Source organism: Pithys albifrons, chromosome 7 (assembly GCF_047495875.1).
Source record: "Pithys albifrons albifrons isolate INPA30051 chromosome 7, PitAlb_v1, whole genome shotgun sequence".
NCBI lineage: Eukaryota > Metazoa > Chordata > Aves > Passeriformes > Thamnophilidae > Pithys > Pithys albifrons.
This window is the reverse complement of record NC_092464.1, coordinates 36,626,133-36,649,376: the sequence shown is the minus strand read 5'-3', so window position 1 is coordinate 36,649,376 and position 23,244 is coordinate 36,626,133. Positions and strand designations below refer to the sequence as shown.

The window sequence follows — 23,244 nt, the reverse complement described above, 5'->3', positions numbered from 1 at the left end:
TATTTTGACCTCTAGGTAAAGTACATTTATTTGTGTATACATCATCTGAACTGTGAGCCGTTTTGATTGATGTAGTAGATTGCATATACATATGGTATACAGAGGACCCCGTCTACAGTAGAGTTCTGGCTTTTTCATGATGAACTATCTAACTATAAACCAGAATAAAAATGAGTAAATTGATTTTAAGTTGTACCAAAGTGCCATGCGGGAGTAAGTCTTGGGATGGGGATGACAAGACTGTGTGTGCCTTTAGTTTGGAAAACTGGTCTTAGATTGAAGGAAATAATAGGTTTAAAAGTTTAGCATGTAGCGTTAGAGTATGGATAAGGTCTAAAGCATCTTATCCATGAACTGAGGAACTTGGTGGGCAAATGATAGTTTGGTCATGAAAGAAAAAAAACAACAAAACCAAAACCTCTCTTCTTCCCCCCCCATCTCTCACGATCATTCCTACTGCCTTTGAGAATGCAAACAGTTTTAGTTGAAATACTCTTTAGTCACCTGTGTTACCTTTTAAAAGGCAAACTGTATATATCTTTGGAAGGTGAGTCTGCTTTCTTCATCATCTGTTCTGACATCAGTGCAGTGAAAGAGCTCCACTAAATACAGCGGCAATCTTGAATTTAAAGCAGGCAAGGAAATATTCTTTCTAGTAGGCTAACTGCACACAGATATACTAGATGACATCTTTTAGAAATAAATCTTTATATTAAAAATACTGTGTTATTTCCATGGGTCAGGGAAGTCTAACGTGGGGTTCCTTGAGAGAAAGAAACCTGACTCGGAATAGCATAGTGAAGGAGTGATTTTCTGTCTAAGTAATTTATTTCACTTATCTTTTATGTTGTGACTTTCATTTCTGATAAAATGCTGTCAAAACCTCTAAACCAAAACTGATGAATAATATTAGTTTTCTGAGTTTGTTGTATTCAGTAGTTTGCTCATAAATGTGGCTGCTAAAACAGAACAGGATTTCCCTTTTTCTTTCTCAGCAAAGAACAGGAACTTCTGAAACACAGGAGTTGTAGGCAGAGGATCTGCTGCCTTCAAGCCTTCCTGGCAAAAGACAGAATTATGATATGTGTTCAACAGAGAATAGTCATCTCAGCTAGGCAATCTGTCTGTTAACCTCTCTTTGAAGAAAGATCTGTCCCATTGGTCAACTTTTTCCTCCTTTTCCATCAGGAAGCTAACAACACCTGCTACTGCCGTCTTATGTCTTCCTTTTAGGAGAAAAAGATGAATAATACATGATCAAAATTTCAAAAGTAAGTACTAATTTTAGGTGCCCTCAGATGCACAGCCATACTATTAAGTAAGAAAGAAAAGTGAGAACAGATCACACCTATATTCTATATGCTTGGTTTCTTTCCATTTACTTCTGGATCCAGTTCAAAATTCTCATTTCATTCTTCTTAATGCACTGAGTGGTCCATAGCCTGGCTGCTGTTAGGTCACTTCTCTACCCACCTCAACTAGGTCACTTCTCTATCTAACTATTACCTGTAATGCAATGACACAGCAAAAAAACATTTTTTAGGCTTTTGTATATGGCTAGTTTGAGATCATACAGTTTATCTCAGGAAAATGAAATCTGAAAGCTGCCTTTGGTCTTTCATTTGTTTGGACAGAAAGAACTAATAAATTTGGTCAGAAGGACAGGAAAGGAAAAAAGAGTTGAAAAAGAAGTACGTGAAAACAGCTATTTTGTCTAGGATGTTTCAGAATGTTAATGCTATCATGATATCATGATATTTACCTTAAATATTAAAAAGTTGTACTGGTCTCTCCAACACAGACAAGAAAACTATCTGAAAATATGTTCTAAAAACAAAAAGAAAAAAGGAAACAAGGAGTTTCCTAACCATACCTTTTTTACATTTGTTATATTTTTTTAATAAAATGGGCTTTAAAAGCTTAGCTCAGTGGTGTTGCAAGGTTTCTGTAAAGTATAATGATAGCTCTTGTTTCAGTACAATGTTTCAAATCTGTTCACTGTTTTGTGGGAATTCCAAATCCTTTTTGTTGGTATAAAACTTGGTACTCGGAGAACACTGGGAGATTCAGTCATGCCGTAATGGTTGGTGAATTAGAGAGAACACTCAACTAAGCCTAACATATTTAGGAGCCATCAATCTATTGTATTATCTAATAAAAATCAAAAAGCTTTAGGGAATCTGTGTGTAGTTCTGCTCTCATTCCTTGGAGCAGAGGAGCATATATAGCTTTCAGGGCAACTGATCTCAGCCTACAAGAAATTCTGTAAGGGTTTTTTTTTGTGGAAAAATGTCCTGCAAAACCAGGCTTTTGTTTTCTTTCTGTGTAGTATGTGCTGACCCACTTCTAAAGCAGAAGAAAAACAGGATTCAGGGTAAAGAAAATAGAAGTTGGTGACAAATGTTCCTGATAAGACAAATTTACTGCCAAACCAAGAAGCCCTTTTAATTGCAACTTACATTTTTTAATATTTCCCCCTTTTAACAATGTATTTTATCCTTAGTTTTGAATTAATTTGTTACGAATTCTTACTGTTACTATAAATTTCTAGTTAAGTTTGGCAGAATTAAAAACTTTTTTTAATAGCCAGACATTTGTTCCTCTATAACCTTTCAAAATACTGCTTTCCTACTTGCTGTTTAAGACCTTGATGTAGTTCAGGTTTTGAGGTGATACAGCCAGTGTGTTTGATGTACCATGCTGCTTGCACTGGTGACTTCTATGCCTGTGTTTTACATGCTCTGGCAAGCAGCAGAGACTGCCCAGAAAATGTTTAGGAGGAAACAATGTCTCTAAGTAATAGCGCATTATAGAAATCATGCTACAGGGGCTTTGTCTGCCCAGCTTCTCTATTTCTGAACGCTTCACCAAGACCACTTGTTCCCTTGATGTGCGTGTACAGGAAAGTGTAGAAAGTTTCATCCAGCTGCTCAAAAATTTGAATGGAAAATAGAAGAGTGGGAAGGGATGGGAAAATAATTTGTAACAGATAACACTATATTAAGAGATCAGATTATTAAAGAAGGAACATTATTGCTCTATAATTTTCTCCTATTTGTAATATTACAGGCCTTGGCAGGAATTAGTACTAAGAGTTCCTGAACACTGGGAAAAAAGAGGTGCATCAGGATGTGTTGAGCAGCAAAGTTCACTGCCTGCTAAAGGAAGAACTGCCTTGTCATCTTTTTAGTAGCACAGAATACAGTAGCGGTATCTTGATATAATACCTGCCGTCTGCTAAGTTAGCAGGTTTTGTCTATACCTTATTTCCAAGTCTTAGAGCTTTCCTTTGCTTGAGATATTTTAATTTCTAACATTTTATTTTAGATACTGCTGTTTGAAACTCACTATATCATAGGTATGAATTAGCATTGTACAGAAATACTGAGCCCCCTGGAAGGTTTTTGTTACTCCCAGTGTGTCAAGGCTGAAGAGAAGCAACATGAGGAGGGAGTACATGACAGGAATACTGTGCCTGACGTAGGCTGAGCCTTTGGGCGTGAGAGGGAACATTCAGGGGAAGAAACTTCAGCATATTTTTTAGTGGGGGAACCCTACTTTGAACCTCTTGCTCTCTGAATATGACTTTTAGACATGAGTAAGCCACTGCTCCCACTGGCAGAAGTGATGGAAAATCCTTGCAGTTTGCAGTCATTGCACTGCAGCAGAATTAGATTTCAGATAGCACCTTGTCTTTGCTTTTGCCTTGCACCCCATTTTCATGTGTAACTGTGATTTTAATTCACCAATCAGGATTGGATCCCATAGGTGAACATGGGTTATGGTTCATCATGTTATATAGAAACTTAATGGTATGATAACACAACAAATCCTGCTTCTCTCTGCTCCTTTGAAAGTGCCTATGAAATTGTTCTTTTCCTTTAGCAAATGTGGCTGATACCAACTTTCGTTGTACCTCAGCATGATACCATGCTGCTTTAGCATCTGCAAACCTAGAAGAGAAAACTAGAAGAGAAAGATTTGATGTAAATGCCTCTGTGTGTGCATGAACATGCTGGTGTTTCTATAAAAATTCTGTCAGCCCCTGTAGGAAACTGGTTTCTAAAAATAGTGAAAGAATAAAGGCTGTATCCTAGATTAATTGGTTACTACATTAAAGCTGTGATATCCTAGAAACTTATTTCATTGAATACACTTTTAGTGTCTAAGCTAGTTACTATCATTTTGGGTAAGGCTGCAGGCTAAGCTGCCATTTTTTCCACTTCACTGTTTTGATGATTTCTTTCAGTCTTGACATTCTTTGGCCCTTTGAGTTACGTATGTATTACTAAAACATAAAGTGTGTAGCATAGCATGGTGCCTGCGTGTTCCTGAAAGTAAAACTCTTAAATAGTTAAAAGGAGTCATTCCCTTACCATAAGCAGCAGTAAACCTAACCATCTTTACAAGAACAAAGCTTTAATTTAAATTATATTAAATTGTTTTTTAACCAGGTAAATAAAATATATTCTAAAATGAAGCAAACAAGGAATTTCTTTCATTTAATGGGTTTCAAACTTTTTGAATAGTTTTAATATGAATAGGGTTTTCACCACCTCCAGATTACTTTAAGAAAAAGGAGTAGCTTCCTAGTCAAATGATGTAAAGATTTGAAATCTTACAGCATTTTTCCTTCTCCTCTCCCATCTTCCTTTCACTAAAGTAAAACATTGTTTCTTTCAGTCTTAAGCCATAGGTTATAGTTTCTGGGCTATTAATAGGTCATCTTGCTCCTCTCTGGACTGCAGTAGCCAGTCTATTTCTTGTGCTGTCTGACTAAGGATGGATACACTAATTCATGGAATCACAGAATAGGGATTATGCAGTCCAAGCCTTAGCCCTGCACAGGACCATTCCCAAGAGTTACACTGTGTGCCTAAAAGTATCATCCACATGCTCCTTGAACTCTGTCAGGCTTGGTGCTGTGACCACTTCCCTGGGGAGCCTGTTTCAGTGCCCAACCACCCTCTGGGTGAAGAACCTCTTTCTAATATCCAATCTAAACCTCCCATGGCACAACTTCAGGCCATTCCTTCAGGTCCTGTCACTGGTCACCACAGAGAAGAGATCAGTGCCTGCCCCTTCTCTTCTCCTTGTGAGGAGGTTGTAACTGCAGTGAGGTCTCCCCTCAGTCTCCTCTTCTCCATGCCTGAGCAGAATCAGATGATGGGAGGAGATTTAACACATCTCATTTTTATTGACTGTTTCGATTGCGAGGAACTATTTGGGTCTTCAGCTGAAATAATAAGGTGAAAGTGCAGCAACATAATTTTCACATCTGGTGCTAAACGTATAAGATTCAGTGGGTGGGAGGAATGTTCAGGGCAGGGGCTACATTTAGCTGTTGACTTTGGATGTTTTTTTGGTTTGCTGGTATTTCTTGTTTGCAGTCAATGTTATATTAAAGATGTGCTCTCTTAACAGCATCATTGTGGTTGTCACATAGGTCTGCATTAAAAATAGGTGTAGGGTTTGGGGGGTTTTTAAGGAAAATCAAACTGCAAAATGAAGGCTGGCTTTGGCCATTTTTGGTTTGGTTTGGTTTGATTGGTTGGTTTATTTTTTGGTTTTGGTTGGGTTTGGTTTTGGGGGGGACATGTTGGGTTTGTTGGGTTTTTTTATGAGGTGAGACCATACTGAACACATAACTGCAGTATTAGGAATTGAAGATGGTTGATGCCCTTTATACTTTTAATTGTAACCATTTTCATTGCAGAAGAGAGAAATTGCTTCACAGTAAATGTCAGGTGTCACTGTTCTTAGCACTGAGAAATGTAACCTAGGTTAGGAGAGGGCTGTGGCTATTGAACTTTGTGGTCAGCATGACATAAGGATTTTGATCCTCTCTGCATTATTCAAGTTCTTCTTTAGTCAAACTATCATTTCTTGCTGAATCACAAAACCTCAAGAAAACTGAAAGCCAGCAACTGTGTGAACTTGTTTCCTGCTTGTAACAAATGTGTGGAAGATTTCCTATCTTTCAAATTAATAGAATATGAAGGGTTTATTTATGATAAAGTTTTTTGTCCTATTTTTTTTAACTATCATCTGAATTACCAAGAGAATACATTGCCATGGTCCCAGGCTATTTGTGTTGTTTCTTATTCCTGACATTTTAATTCGCTCCTGGATTTATACTTTGCATGTTTTAGTACTGGTAAGACATGAAAGTTGTAGGGTTAAAACTGTAGACAGTGCTTTAAAGCTCCTATGATAATTGTTCTTAGGTATGTATTCCTTTACTGTGGCTCTTGAGACAACTATTTAATAGACAACATTTGAATAATACAAATGTGTGGTTGGTAAAAATGGATTAGGGTTTCAGGGTGGTACCAATGGGTGATATTTAATATTGAATGACATGTATTAAGACAAATGCTTTTATATATAATTTATTTGGCATTGTAAATGCATTTATCTTGTGAGATACAGACTCCCTGTTGCCACATGAAGTATTCTGGAAAGGTTTGGAGTAAATAAATAATAAAACCACTTTGATATACAATCTAACAATATTAAATATTAAGACTTTCACATGATTGATTTTAATACTTAATTAACTTATTTAAAGTCCAATGTAACTCTGTTTTTGTATTAGAGATTAGACAGGCAGAAGTTAAAATGCAGGAAATGTTATTAAATGGGACAAAATTATTGCATTTCGTGATCATCAGACTCACTGGCTGTTAACCTGTCCATCAGTGGCATGATCTTGTTTGTTTTGTTCTGGACCCCAGCTGATGTTAATGTTAATCTGCTCTACCATGTCAGACCATTTTTTATGTTTGCATCATTCTTTTTTAATGATACATAATCTGGTACATTTTATAAAAGAAAACAGACTTGCTTTGTGCTATCCAAAGTTTTTCAAATTGTGCACTTTTCTTCTGACTTTGTAAGTGTTCTTCCTTAGCCATATTTCTTTAGTGGGTACTGGCAACCTATGGAAATGGCTAGTTTTGAGCCGCTCTGGCGGGGGCGGGGGGGAGAGGCGGGGTGTTTGGGTCTGGTGGGGAATTTTTTTTGGAGTTTGTCCTTTGGAAGCACTTGAACTAGTATTTTCATATTTAAAAGGAGATGGTGGTAGTAAAGGTCTCGATTGATGGAGAGTAGATTTCAGTGCTATGAGATAGGTGGTTCATGTAGCTTGTGTAAAAATCACTCCTGGAACAAAGAAGAAAGCAGTGAATATTACAGTTTAGAACAAATCTTTCAAAAATTACTATTAATGAGTGTCTTGATCAAATTGTCCTCATTTTCTGAAGTTCATGTTTAGGACTGTCTCCTACTCAGCCCTCTAGGCAGAGAAAGCATTCTTTTTCCTTTGTTTGTTTGTTGGGGTTTTTGTTTGGTTTTTTTTAATTCCTTGTTAAGAAAACTCAGGATCTGAAACTATTTTTAGATTATTTGGAAGACATCTGTACTTCATTGCTTTAAGTAAACACAATGCATGTTTATTCTCCTAATATTTAATTTCTTATCTACTTAAAAATGTTTTCATATTCTGGAGAATCCTCACTTTGGTGTTCTAACATGCTTGATTGCTTCATAAGTCACAAATGAGGGGCAGAGTTGTGAACCCTCATAACATGATGCTGTCAAACTTAACAAAACATGCATAAGACCATTACCACATCAGACATTTGCTTTTAGTCAAGTCGTAATTTGACTTCACAGGGCAGCTAATTTATCACTTAGCTAAACAAGTATTTCCTCTACTTGTCATCAATTTAAGTAATTAAAATTGTAAACTTTGCTATACGGCATGAAATAAAGGCCCAAAGATAATTTGGAGAAGGTGGTTGATACAGTCTAATAGAATGAATGCAAAGTATTATTTAAATACTTTGGTATGCTTCAGTAATTTTAAGAAATGTCATATTCCAGTAGTTTTGCTGCTACTGATGGAATCTAATTTTTATTTTTAGCATATCCAAGATTAAACAGTGTTGTTCAGCTTCTTCCTCAGAATTAGTGAGTTCTCTTCTTCCTTTTTAAGTATAAAATGTTTTGCGTTTTTGCTTGGTTGTTTGGAGGTAAGAGGATGTCAGAGAGCAAGAGTGGGGCAAGTGCTGTGACTTGTGCAGTTCTTCAGCCCTCAACCTAACTACATCCTCAAGCCTGCAATTCCTCTCCTTCCATTTTACTCTGGGGGAAGGGAAGAGAGGGGAAATAGTTGTAAAAGCTTTGCCTAATTCTTTTCCTCGTACTCTCTTCTATGTAAAAAGAGGTTATTAGTAAGGTAGATGTCAGTAAACATCAGTTAAGTTTTTCCTAATGGAAACAGGTGTTCTATTACCTATGGAGGAGGTCATGGGGAGAGAGGATGCTGTGCTATAAGCAGGTATCCCCAGGGAGCCTGATGGAGTTCTGTGTTGGAGTCCATAAGCCTATCTTTGAAGGGATTTTTCATCTCCCATGAGAACAGACATATGGAGAAGCTGCCTTCACTGAAAGGCAGACTGAATTCAGTCTGCAAGTTTTGGTTGGAGAGGAGCAGAGCTGCAATGCCATCCTTGGTGGCACATGAGGGCTCCCCCAGCCACTTAAGGACAGTAGCCAGACAAAGAGTTTATATGCCTGCCTTCTCCTTGGGCTCACTGGTGGATTAGTGTTTCTTTTAATTTACCTAACTAGAGAAATGTTTCATAAATATCCATAATTCCTTTTTCATGTATATTAAAGAATAGTTGAAATTCTAGTGGTGCAAAGGGTGCCTCATGTTCAAGTTTTTTAGCCATTTGTCTTTAGAGGTAAACGAAAAAGTGTAATAGCTAAGGCAGTCACTTTTATCTTTCACTGAGATACTAGGGTTAGCCAGTATCAACTGTTGTAATCCAATAATTGAATTTCAGATTTTTATAACATTTTTATTGTTTCACATTGAGAATGGTTTTTAATTGCATCTTATTTAATATGAACAATATGTTATAGGCCATTACAAATCAACCACAAACCTGTAAAGAATTAATCTGTCTCACAGTGAGATCCCAAGTGTAATCATAATTGTTTAATAGTTTTCTCTGCTCTGTATTAGTAAAGCAGAAAAGAACAAGTATAAAATAGTAAAGACGATTGCTTGGACTAAGGAGTGACAAGACTAATAGGTATTGATTTTTTTAACACTACTGTTACGTGTCTGTAAACAAACACAAGTAACTGATGAAATCACTGTGAATATCAAAAGTAAATCTATTCAGCTTCTTAAAACTGCTCTAACCGTCTGTAAACTAAATTATGGTTCTTACAGGCTGTAAAGATATGGCATTTGGGGAGTATTTTGAAAAAGATAAGGTGGATACAGAAGAGAAGAATACAGACAAGAATCTTACTAGGGCTAATTTAATACTGTACTGCAGGTGCAAGACAACGTAAGTCTGCAGCATATAGTGTAAGTGGTGGCTGCTGAAACTACAGTGGCTGGTAAGGCCATTCTGTGCCTCGTTCTCAGTTTCAAAGGCACTTGGCTTTAGGCTTTGGTCAGAACGCTTAGTGATGCCTGAAGGATGATAAAAAATAAAAAGTTAAACTTGGACAGCATACTTCAAAATAAGCTTTCAGTTTTTGTGAAGACAAAATCAACAGATCAGTAGAAAGATACTTAAAATGGTACAGCAAAAGGAATGAGAGCAACAACTAAAGTTCCATCAGGAGAAAATTGTTTCTGCAAAGTTGTTTTTCTGTGTTTGTTGGTTTTTCCTTTTAAGAAAATTTTTTTAGTTCTTCATTTATTTATTTAAGGTACCAGGTATTTATAAAAATCTCTCTATATTTTGTAGCCATTGGACTGCAGGTAAACATTGAAATGTTATTTAAGGGGCTAGCAAGTTTTTCTTCAAGATACCATTCATGCACTTTTCATTATTATAGTTTATAAATTACATAGAAAACACATTATGTATACATACATTCCTAACACATTTTGTTGAGCCTAGTATAGAGTTGTTCAAGGCAATTCTGTGTTTTAATGGTTTGTTTTACCATATGTTTGTACGATTGTAATCATTTGACTTAAAGGTGTACCACTGCAAAAGTGGTAAGTCCTGCCTTCCCTCAGTTCCTGACTTCTAGTTCCTAAGACCTGTAGATGTTCTCCTCTAGCTAAAAAGAAGTGGAAGATGATTATGTGATCACTTCAACACTCACTAACACAGGTACCAGGGCAAATAAAGGACAAAACTGTTCAGGAATACAGCTGAGAGAGCATCATTACAAAACAGCCCAGATGCATTGGTTTGAAGGAAATTTCTAACAGAAGCTGAGCTAGGTTTTTTATTATTTAGGGATTTTTGTTTGGATTTTTTTTCACATAACATACTAGAAAAATTAAGAAGAGTATATAAAACTGAAAAGGTCTTAAGAATCCAAGTCCCCTTCATTTATTGACAGTAAACCAAAGGTGTAAATCATGTATGGTCAATGCCATGCCTTGTAAGAACCAAAGGAAAAGCATAATTGAAGTGATTTCAGGTTCATTAATATACCAGTCCTGGAAGGGTAGGTGCATACCACTTTGTGTTTGTTTTTTTGTTTCTTTCTAGATATAATTTTATTGGTGTTAGAAAGTAGTGATACTTGTAAACAAAGCAGTTGCAGTAAGTGATATTTAAAACTTATCTGGCAGTCTTAGATACGTGTTTATTGTGGTTGGGCAAATCAAACCTATTTAGCTGGTTTGGTTTTTTTTGTGTTGCAAGTTAATAAATTGCTGTACAGTGTCTAAAATGCAGTCTTGACAAATGTACTCTTGCACAGTTAATGCACTGGAAAGGTCATTCCTCCTTCTTACTGCTCTGATCATAACATCATCTGCTTTTCACCATTTTATTGGCATTCTCTTATTTGCTACAGCCAATACGAGCTTCCAACACTCCTCACATGAACTTCTAATATGGTTCTTGTTAATTCCTTGATAATGATGTGAATGCCATTCAGGAACCTGTGAAGATGAATTTGCATCTCCTACTTCCTGAGATTTTTTTTGTCCTTTCTCCCCTTTTGGCCTTCTTTTTTGGAATAACATCCTTGTAAATCCTTGACTGTGTTTCTTCTAATGCTTCCTTAACACATCTTTCTAGAAAGCCAATATAAATCTTCCTAAAACCAAATTCACCTATCATGCCAGTTGGTATTATCCCATTCTCTCTTCTTGTGTGTCTGTCTCTGTTATCTTATACTTGACCCATGATTTCTGAAAAAGTAAGTCATCCAATGGAAGCTTTTTTGGGGTAAGAGGTCTTGGTCCAGAAGAATGATGATGATGATGGGTGTTATCTCAGTTTTGCTCTATAATCTTCATCATTCCCAAGAACTAGCAACGCTTCTTTGAATCAGACTAAAAGATTAATTGGGGAAGCTAGAAAAAGGAAGGCAAGAAGCTCTTGCCCTGCTTTACAGTCTGCCAAAACTACACTTGGACTTCTACTTGCAGTGTGATAATTGGAAGTGCTGTAACAATTTTTTTGGACTCCAAATAATAAAATATTTGAGTGGAAATTGTTCTGCTGTTAGACAGCTAATGGTGATGATATGCCTGAAAAATAAGCACAGGTTTTAAGGATTTTTCCTCTTGACTTGTGTTTTTGAAATTTAGCTAAAGGAATACTGAAGTGTTTGTTTCTCTGTTTTCCTCCTCCAGATACTCATCAGTTGGGATTTACCATTGTCAGTATGTATCATTCTGTGTCTGAAACCAGTCACCCTTTGCAAACAGAGGAACAGGAAATAGGCATTGATCCCTTGCAGAGCTTTTTGAATAAGCCAGGGGAAGGTGAGTTTTGTATTTCTGTGCTTTTGGGGACTTTATAGCTAGAAACCTTATATAAGTGTGTCGTGATAACTGTACCTGTCATAATTTGTTTAATTCCCTCCATGAAGTTGAACAGGGCAACTTAAAGAACATTTCACAGAGTATGTGTAGAACACTCTGACACTAATGAAAACCACGGAAAGTCAACTTTCAATTACAGACAGAAACATTAGCCAAATGTTTAATGTGCTGTCATCCTTTTTTAATCATAAACCAAACACTGACTTCAGCATAAGAATATTGAAATGCAGCATGCCTTTATGTTACTTTCTCAAGTATGGGCTCTTACACTGCTTTGGTTTAAGGGATTTCTTTTGGTTTCCATTTTTTTTTAAATTCTGCCATAAAGTTCAGTATGCTATTTTGCATGAGGTTATACAAACAAAAAGCCTGATTTTTTGTTTGACTCAGCACCTCTATTCTTACTTGAAAAAATACCTTGAAGTTGAGATACAATGAACAGACTTTAAAGGTAGAAATGACTATGAACCATAAAGTAAGTTGATTAAATGTAGTATTTTGAAGGCTCTAATGAACAGTGAGAACAAACTGCTTGGATAATGCAATGCATGTCTGTGTTACTCGTCTTTTCTACTTATTTGCTAGTAGTGACAGTATAGTTTGTTCGAAGAAAGTGATAAGCTTAATGAGAAAGCTCGTCCTTGTCATGAAAACATTCCTCAAGTACTCCGTTATACACAGTGGCACCTTAACTACCTGTAATTTTCCAGTCATTGAACACATGTATCAGGAGGGCAAAATAAAAAATTTATTTTAAATTACAGAGTTGAAACAAGTTTGTCACATTTTCTATGTCCCTCATCCAGATGAACTACTCTGGGTGGGTGTATGCATCTATAAATCTTCTGTTTACTAGTGCTTATTAAAAAGCTATGTCAAGTCTTGCTAAGTCAGGTTTGTTACAGAGTTTAGAAGAAGCTGATGTTTTGCTTTGAAATATATTGGTAAAACTTCACTGTCCCTTTGACTTAATTTTTTCACTATTTCTTCTTTGGTTATAAAGCTTTCTCAATGTTAGAAAATGAGAATGAACATCTAGGGGAAAGTATTTTAAAATCTGACAATTAAATAGCTTCTCTAGGTCAGTTTCTTTTCTATTCTGTTTGACATCTTAACAATATGTAGCCCTTTTAGTGTACATATTTTTTAGAAACTTGAAAGTAATCTCTTTTGCAATAACCTGAAATAATAACCATTTTTGAGAGGAAAGTGAGCTTTCTTCTAGTCTATCCCAGTCAGGAAAAAGATAAGCATTTTTTCTGATTTCTATTTTCCTTAAAAAAATATTGGTAATTCTCTTAACTCTGTTTCAAGAAAAAACAAAATTTTCACCCTGTTAAAAAACCACTGTAAATTAATTTTACCCTTTATTGTGCCCAGAAGCGATTAGTTACCTTGACTGAAAAGGTTTCTCATTTTTATCCCAACCTTAACATTTCTATGACATACAAAGTTATTAGGATTGAATTGATGTTTAAAAGTGCCATTAATTCATTTACCCCAAATGTTCATTAACAATGTAAATGTATGCTGATGTTCTATGAGACAAGGAAGTGACTAATGACTCTTCGCACTAACAACACTTAAAATGAATAGAAACTTTAGATAGCTAATCTTGAAGTAATCAAGACCCTCATTCAGCTTGGCATCTCTGTATGCTCTAAAACAGCTGTCAACTGTTAAAAATATATACACAACACACACATACGCACATGCAAAGATAAAGATATGTAAATACATGGTTCCCCAAGTCATAAAGGTTACCAACTATGGTACATTTTTTATGTTCTATCTATGTAAATATTTTATATAAAGCATCCATTTCATCTTCATAGGCTTTTTTGCTGCAAAACACGTAGTGCATTTTAATTGGAAACTTTAAATATCCAGAATAACTCTTTGAAGTTTTAATGGTTTGTTTTAAATAAAGCATGCGCTTAGTTGGTGTTAGGTCTTTAGGCATCAAACTACACAGTCCTTCCTGCCCGTGCAGTCTGTCCATTGTTGTCTTCACAAAAGTATTTCAAGACAAGGTTTTTCAGTGCAGCCTCAAATTTCAGGCCTGGTACAGAATCAACTTGGTGTAAATCTTTATAAAGTCTTTTCTATCACGTACCACAGAAAAACGCTGGAGAGCTGGTTTATGAGAAATGTTCTATGCACTACTGTGGAATATCAGGACATCTGAATCGGTTTTTTGAAGGCATGTTGGATGCTTAAATATTGTCTGGAGGCAAAGTGATAGGAGCCTTCACTGAGATGAGGTGATAAAAAACCCCATGGCATTGATAAAGGTGCTGAAAATATTTAATTACAGAGCTAGTCAGATTTATTAATCTTCATGAAGTATTGTATCTTTAGTATGTGTAACAGATACCAAAACTTGATGGAGAACCAGGAGATGTCATGTCCAGCTGGAGGTCTGAAATTCTCTCACAGTTTTCATAAAATGAAAGAAATCTCAGAAATACGTGGATTGCCCTTAAGTATAGCTGCTTGGAAAACTGCATATATAGGCTACTTTTTGTGCATTTGCTGTCAGCTTGAAAGAATATATTGGGTGATATTTCAGAAATATGTTTGTTGAGTCTAGTAGTACTCAGTGCTTTTATTAAAATCTCAGTGAAGGAATGGAGAGAAAACATAGTATATTTGGGGCAGAGCTGTTAGCACCATGGAGAGCACATAAAATTCAAAATACTCTTGAGATTTCTGAGAAGTGACCTAAGAAAAGTAAGGCATGGTTCACTAGGAACAGCTGCAAGGATTAATGTTGCGGGTGTTAGGCAGGAGACAGTTACCTAGCTGAACAAATGAAAGTAGATCATTACAGATGAGGTAAGTGTCATTTGGAGAAAGATCTGGGCATTTGTAGCTCTCCAAATTTTGTGTAACTGATGAACTTTGAATCTTGAGTTATGATGAATTCTGAGAATGTGCTTGTTTACAGGTTATAAAAATTTAGGATTCAAGATTTTTTTTTCTATCCCTTTAAAATATGCCAAAAAACCCAGTTAAGTTAGTGGTTTTGTCCTTTTCTGTTGATTGATTTGGCTTATGTTATTTTCCTTGTGTCTTGGGGATTTTTTTCAAGATACAAAAATTTACATTGTATATACTCACTCATATATGCTTTTTTAAATACCATTTCTAAATAGTTAAGAAATGGTTAGGAAATTTATGCAGGAATTCTCACTTTTGCAATCTGATAGTTCAAACGGAAGATTTTAGTTCTTTTAATAAATTTTAATTTTGGATTGTTTCTTGTGGATCTTGTTGTATTTGAATTTATATTCATGGATATATATGCACATTAGTATGTTTCCTTTTGATGATAGTAAGTTGATGACATCTTCATGCACTTTGTCTTCTAAGAATCTTCATGGTATTATTTATTTTATTCTAAGAGTGTTTTTGGAATGATCCTTTCCGAAACAGAGCTCGATCTCAAAGAAACTGATGAATCCTAGCGCTCTCTGTCTCCAGCAGACACTTTATAAGCCGTAAATTTATGAAATTTCAGAAACTTTATTCTTGTACTTCTCTCTCTGCATTGCGTCTAACAAACTGTTTTGGTCATTCCCAAATGCTTGAGGTTTGCATTACATTGAAGTGAAATAACTAGGTTAACTGTTTCTGAACTGCTGTAAATTTTTACTCTAAGTTGTTGTGTTCACCACATTCTGTCACAAGTTTTGAAGAGCATAGTAGGTAGTATTCCCATTTCATTGATGCAATGAGAAAGTTGATCCTCTAAGAACAGACTTGAACAATGCATTTAATACTCTTCAATTTAATTTGCTCAATATCACAATTAATACAATTAAGGTCACTTGAAATGAAACTATTAACAAATTAGGTAATTTAGTTTAACAATGTCAGTGTGTTCTCACAATTACATTTGCTTTAATTAGTGTACAAGCTATTATTTAATAGCATACTTCACACAGAAAAATGTAACGTGTTCTTTGTTCTTAAGAGAAGAAACGGGGAACCTTTAATGGGTCTGAGTGTTTTGGATTTGGAGTTTGCGGGGATATATTTCATGTCTAAAGGCTGTAGTTGGTGGTGAGGACAGAGAAGGCTGATGTAGCTGGAAGGACAAAGATAATGACTGGAGTGTATGACTGAAATTAATCCAGGTGAGACAGGTAAGTTGCCCACTTCATACATACTTACCGTTGCATCCCTCCTGATTCTCAAGGCTGCCATGAAACCATATGAGGGATGATAAGGGAACATTCATATTTCCATTTTGACCATATTCTGTGTGTTTCCATTGCTTGTCTTTGGACAGTTATGCTTTCTACTGTTGACTTCCTAACCCTGATCACTAGAAAGTATTTCTGTGGAGAACTACACCTTTAGGTGGAATTTTGAGATACCTGGTTTGTGTTGGTGTTATACAGGACACATGTAGAAAATAGAGGGGAATGAAGTAATAAAGTACATGCTGTCTTCTCTGGACCTAACCAGATAATGATAGCACATTATTCCTAAATCTTAAGTGTAATTCACATGAGATTGTTTTGGTCTTGGGTACATCCTTTCACATTCATGCCAGAGTTAAAAAAATTTTTGCTCTCAGCAAATTGTATTATCTCCTAATTAGTCCATAGCTATTCAGTGTTATGAGTTGGGGTTTCTTGCCCTTCCAAGCCCCTTCACTCAGGGAGGCAATGCTAATGCAGGTTGCCCTGTATGGCGTTTATTTATTTCTGAGTTTAGAGATAATTTAATTTAAAGGAGACAACCACAGAGGTCTACACCTCTCTATGTGAGAAGTAATTTCCAGGTAAAAGCAATTGAGAATGCAAATATAGTGAGTTCTTGAAGCCTTATTGTTTTCTTATCAAATATTTTTCTACAGGATATATTGTATGATGTTATGTATGTCATAATGTGAGTTCTTTCATCTTCTCTCCAGGAAGCAACATGTGCATGAAGTATAGCATTGTGTTTTAAAGAGTCCTTTTACATATACATGCACCTTTGTGTTTTCATTATATTGGAACAGAACATGCTGAGGGTTGTGAGTGTTCCTAATGTCTTTGGGATTTCACGCTGCGGCCCTGAGAATGCACTGTGTCCTTCATTTGTGAGTTTCACCCTCCAGCCAGAAATCTGTGTGCCCCACTAGCACAGTTCTTGTTAGTGATCCTGTTCAAAACCTTTGTGCTTCTCCTCCAAGGCTTGGCTTCTCTGTTAAAGGCACAGGTATGGGGGAGGAGAAAGGGTTGTCTTCAGTCTGTTTTGCTTCATATTGGATGAATATAAGCAAGAATGGTTTTTACATCTTCAAACGCCATATGCTAACATAACAAGCATTTTAATATTCATTTATTAATAATAACTGCTGTTTAGCTTGCTTTTAATTGAGCAGCAACAGGATTGTAGTGACAAAGGCGCTATTGGAGCAGCACGGTATGTCTTGAGCTAACTTAGGCTGTCAGTAGCTCCTTCCCTACAACTCTTCATTTTCCTCCTTTCTGTATTAGACAGAAAAGCTATGCAAGTTTAAAAATGCATACATTTCATAAAGGGGTAGTTGAAAATAGCCATCACACATACAATTTTTACTTGAAAGGCTGTATTTGTACAGGTGTTGACATGCTCTTAGAAATTTGCTGGTAGTGGGCTCTTTTGGTTTCAGTGCCTTGCTGCAAATTTGTATTTAGGAACTGCAGGGGTATTTTAATTGCTTCAGCTGTGGGAGCAAATGTGAATAGCTGACATGGCTTGTGGATTACTGGCTTTTAGAGTTGGATTTTCCTATCTAGAACTGGTACATCCATTTTTTGGTGCGTTTTGGTTGGTTGGTTTTGGCTTGGTTGGGGGTTTTTGTATGGTGGCTTCACATGAGTTGCACATTACATTAGATCCATTTTGGAGGTGATTGACATGGGTAACTAACACAAATAACATGTAGGGAAATGGCCTTCAGTGGTTGATACGGCAGATACTAGAGCAGTTTGGCCAGCAATGTCTGTTTATAGAGTGGCTTGGGTTGTAAGGGACCTTGAAGATACCTAGTTTCAACTCCCCCTCCATGGGCAGAGATGCCACCCACTAGATCACTTCCAGAGATGGAGCATCCACAACTTCTCTTGATTCAAGTGAAATCAATAGTGTTTGTTTCACTCTAAATATGAAAGCAAGACCATTCTCACTAATGACACTGGCACACTACCTAGGTTCAGTCATCTCAGCTGGGAGTTTCCAGTTCTTTCTAGATACGTCCCTGCCTAAATACTGGCATAAATCACTTGTCAGCCTCATGTCATTCTTTGAATAATTCCTTGTGACCCTACGTTGGGAAAGGCTGATTTGAACATTCTTTTTCTTTTCCTAGCTTTTCCCAAATCCAGGTTAAAGATCAACTAGTTGGATCTCTTCTTGCTTTCTAGTATAGCCGTAGCATAATATCTGTAGAATAAGAGGAAAGGATGCAAGATGAATGAAAAATTGGTTGTTTTTTTTTACTGAGAGGAGCATACAATACCAAGAAGAAATTTCCATTTTGACTATAGTAACCTACTAAACAACAAAATTAAAACAGAATAATCTTTTTTTAATATGACCTCTGTAAATGTAATTAAGAGTATGTTAGAATTAGTTCATTATAAGAAGTTACACAGAAGCTAACAATGAGAGTGGAATCATTTGTTTAAATATTTTACTCGGACTTTATACAAAATTATAATATGAAGGTGACTACCCATAAACACCTCACATATTAAGTGTTTCCAAGCAATGATCAAATTCTGTTAAATGGCTATATCTCCTACATATGGAAAAGGCAGATTCTCTTAATTTAAAAAAATTGAACTGTACACATTTGATTGTACTTGTGTATGTATCATAAAAGACTAGTAAATCAGAATTCTCGCTGAAGCCAGCATGATTGGGTACAGGATAATAATTAAATGTCTGGGTTCACCTCTGTTGTGATGTACAGAAGATTGTAATTTAGAAAGCAGTGTGTAAATTGTGTGCAGCTAGCTCATGTTACAGACTCTGTACCTTAGATTAAATGTATGTTAAAACATTATTAAAGAGCTTAACTGTCACAAATTTGATTGTATTAGAAATTGATTGCTCTATATAACAGAAATATATCAGCACAGATGGGATCTTTCCTGTCTTTCATGAGTGTGGACATTTATATGATCTGGAATGGCTTATTTTAACAAGGGAAGGGTTCAATCTACTTTCACTTTAGTGACACTGCAAAGCTTTAGTTTTAGGCTTCTGATTGGCTAATAAGCCTTATTCTTTAGCCTTCATGGTAACCAGGGTACCCCCTATCCTTGTCCTCTTTGAATGTGCAAAACTAAGAGGTGTGGAAGGGTAGAGAAATAAAGTACCATCATATTTATTTCAAGTGGATAGAAATTATCTGGTAAGATGTGTATTAGTTATTGACAATCTGGCCTTTTAACAAAGAAAAATAGGTCTATGCTTAGGCTGCCACTGCTACAACTGAAACAGCTGATACTTTAATGAACAACATACTGAGGGCCATCCAGGACATAAGGCAAATTAAGCAGGTTACAAACTGCATATCTTCTGTTTAGGTATAGATCTCCCCAGCTCTGACAATTAGCTCCACTGATCAGGCAAGCAGACAGACAGAAACAGAAGGAGGCTATTTGTATCAATTTGAGGAACAGAACTAGTAATGAAGTAAAATATCCATACCAGGTAGTTTCACCTCCACTTTGGAACAGATATTTCCAACTGCTGGTTTCAGCTTTGCAATAGCAAACAAATAAATATGGGCTGCTTAAAAAACCTTATTTTCTGTTGTTAACAAATTGAAAGCAAAGGAATAATAATACTTCTAACCTAGAGTGTTTTTGAAAAAGGAGAAAACATTTTCTGGACATATAAGCAAATAGGAATCTTGGTAACCTGACAGCTTTGTTTAAACATTGAATTTGAGTTTCCTTTCATGAAAATCTTTTCAAAGTACAGCAATTCAGCTGTGAAAACCTGAATACATTAATGATGACAAAGAACCTCTGGAATGAGCCAACATTTGTTTTTGTTCTTTTACAACGTTTCCTGATGAATTGCACATACAGAAGTGTTGGAGATTATTTTAATTTTCTTTTCTTACTTTGATAATAAATGTCTCCACTGTTTACCTTTTTGGTTAAGGTACCTTATTATTACTAATCAGTTTTAATTATTAATAGCAAAACGACTGTGAAAGATGTTTCTTTGATGTCAAAAGAGTCAGGGACCTGATCCTGATCCTATTAAAATTAATGGCTGGGTTCCAATTGACTGTAAAGGTAACAAGCCTGAGTGCCCTTATTGTCTAAGGGAAGCAGCCATTTAGCCCTGGGTACAGGATTGTGGTTAGCTGGAGTGCTTGATTTGGAAGTGTTCACGTTTCAGGCATTTGGTGTCAAGATATGGCCACACAAAGGCAGAGTGTGTATAACTGATTTTTGAAAGTCCCATCTTCATTTTACTCATAAGATACACAGTAATTTAAAAAAGGCTAAATATACAGCATAATGGGAGAACACCTTTCTCTAAACAAAACTGAGTGCAAAAATGGGAAGAGTGAGAGAAGTGTGAGTAACCTTTCTGCTTTTATCTGTCTTTTTCCACAGTCAACAAAATAGCCAATTAACTCAAGTCTAAGCAATAAGGACCATCATGTTTCAAATGCATGTGTGCGAGCTGGTGTTTAAATCTTGTGTCACTGGGTTTTGTTTCTGACTATTTTAAGCTTGAGGTTTATATGGATGAACACAGACATGCTTTATGACAAGATTGAACACTTCTGTCAGATCTAGAATATATTTTAGTTATTCATAAGTTTCCTGTTCAGTTTTTTCAGTATGTTAGATGTTTAGACAACTGCATAAGTAATCATGTGACTATAACATTCCAACTGCAGCACAATGACACAAAAGGATATAGCAAATGAGACTTATTTTTATTATTAATGACAATCAGACAAGCTTATGATGCAGTCCGCGCTCCATGACTTGATCTGCTTAAAAAAGGGAAGTAGGACTTGGGATGTTGGTTTTGCATCTATGCGCTTACGTCATCCTTTTAGAAGGTGTCATATACCAAAGAAATGACAAAATTAATTCTTGTAACTGACATGGTAGGAATACCTAGACTATATGTTCTCATGCTAAAAGAAAATTGAAGCTGATGAAATTATAGGGCTTGTTCATACAAGAGGCTTGTAGCAGGGCCAGGAACTTGACTCCCATCATTCAAGGTGTAGCACACTGCCTTGGTGATGATGCCATCCTCCAGCTCACTCTTTCTTGCAGCCAGTTTTTGTCAGGCAAGTAGCTAATACACCAAAAAAAGCAGAACTTTGGTACAGAACACATGCATACAATTTTTCATGTTTTATATACAAATTTAAATATTAATCAGTTTAGAAATTTCAACTACAAGTATTTTTGGTAAAGGAATTGAAAAATATTTTAGAAGAAATAGATCATTGTCATCTTTTCAGTATTATGAATAATCAAAGTTAAAATGTTTTGAATTCCTTAAACTGTTCCCCAAACCTTGGTAAATGGTGGCTCAGTACAGATATATATGGGTGTTACTATTAAAACATGATTTGGCTGCAAGTCTAAGGAATATTACTCCAGCTTAATGAACTAATTGTGGACATATTTTTGGATTTTTTTTCATTGTTTTATATGTTAGCATTGCCAGGTCCTGTCTTAAGAGGGAAAATACTTCTGATGAGAGTTTTTCAAAATAAGCACTAAAGTACTATGGTTTAGTTGATGTGGTGGTGTTCGGTCAAAGGCTCGGCTCAATGATCTTTGAGGTTACAACTTTAATGATAAATTCTAAGTATCCTAATTCAGTACAAACAGCTGGCAGATTAAATGCTTTTGCTTGGATACTAAAGTAATAATAATATATAAACTCTGCAATAGGAAGACTATGCTCAAATTTTTTAACAAATCCCATTCAGTTTAATGCAACTGGGACCATATAACCAAAATATTAGCAAGTAGCCTGTATGTTAAATTTCTCCACTAAAATTTTGATATCCCATTACAAATTATTGTTCTTGATTTTCCTGGAAGTTAAAAGGCACAAACTTCATCCAGATAAAGGTTTTATGGTGGTGATAATTCTTTTCTTCTGAGAAACTGGATTTGTAATGTAATCAGTGATTTAACCTTAGGAAAAATTAACTGTATAGTGTTTCAGTATTGAGTGCTGTTGAAGGGATAGATCATTTAATACATGTGAAAATATGTTTGCCATGATGTGATAATCTTTTGCGTTTCATTATAAAGGGATATATTTTTTTATATGTTAGTTGTAATTTTGTAAGATACCATTGTTGTTTTGCTCCTCGTAATTTGAAATAGTTAAAAAGTGGAGCAATGAGACATAAATCTGTCCATTATTGGGCATTTTTACTTTGCACTCAGATGAATTTTCATCAAATTTGATTTGCTGACTGGTGGCCAGAACAGATGTTATCTTAATGGAGGAAGGAAGCATATGGAGCCACAGGGCCACCTCCAAACTTCTGCAATCCAATATTGGTTTATTGTTTCTTGAAGTACAAAAGAAAACACTTCTTTGCAAAAGTGTACAAAGCTCCCTTCTGAATTATTGCAATTAGGTCACCACAACATTATTGGGTGCATTAAGATTGAGATTTTATTGTCAGAAAAAGTGTAGCATTGATTGTTGCTATTCAGAAAAAAAAAATTAAAAAAGAATACCCTGGCAGATTAGGCTGTGTCTTTTGCTTATTTGAATTTGAAAGAAAGAAGGGCTGTAAATCACAGCCTACACTGTGGAAAACTCTAGCTCTGTTTTGGGGTTCTTGTGACAATAACTAGTGAAACCTTCTGTTTGAATAGTTCTGAAATTGGAATTTTTCTGCAGAAATAAATTTAATGTATTTTATAAATTTATATTTATGATGAACACACGACAGTTTAAGTTGTGGCATTTACATAACTAAAGCTACACCCTTGTAACTGTGCCATGAAAATAACTGCTTGTTTGAGTGAAGATATTTATTTTTTAAAAAGAAATTGTTTGTAATACATGCCTATCGGGAGCAAACTTTTGATTTGGAAAAATAACATGTAACACACTAGTCAATGCTCCTTTGCACTTTATAAAAAGAGCATATAAAGCCTGTATTAAATGGTCTTTCTCTCTTTCTCATATATTTAATTTTTACAGGGAAAAATAGATTTTATTTTTGTAAAAGCAATTATAAATGAAAACCACTGATTTAATTCTGGACAAGAAAAATATCCTAAGGATTTCTCATCTTGAAATGAAAATTATATTTGTGATACTACAAGTCCTCTAGATATCACAAATTGAGGAAGATACTTGCAGATTTTCTGTGATTTCAAAGACACTTACTCATATTT

General features: G+C 35.6%; 1 protein-coding gene across 6 annotated transcripts in view; it reads left to right on the top strand.

Moving 5' to 3' along the window:
* Positions 1-23,244, top strand: part of TBC1D5 (TBC1 domain family member 5) — a 313,509-nt gene that overhangs the window by 120,077 nt on the left and 170,188 nt on the right. For all 6 annotated transcript variants that reach the window (XM_071561054.1, XM_071561058.1, XM_071561057.1 and 3 more), the window contains one exon: positions 11,639-11,770. In XM_071561054.1, the coding sequence (XP_071417155.1) occupies positions 11,671-11,770 (100 nt within the window). In that variant the 5' untranslated portion in view covers positions 11,639-11,670. The remainder of the gene's footprint in view (positions 1-11,638; positions 11,771-23,244) is intronic.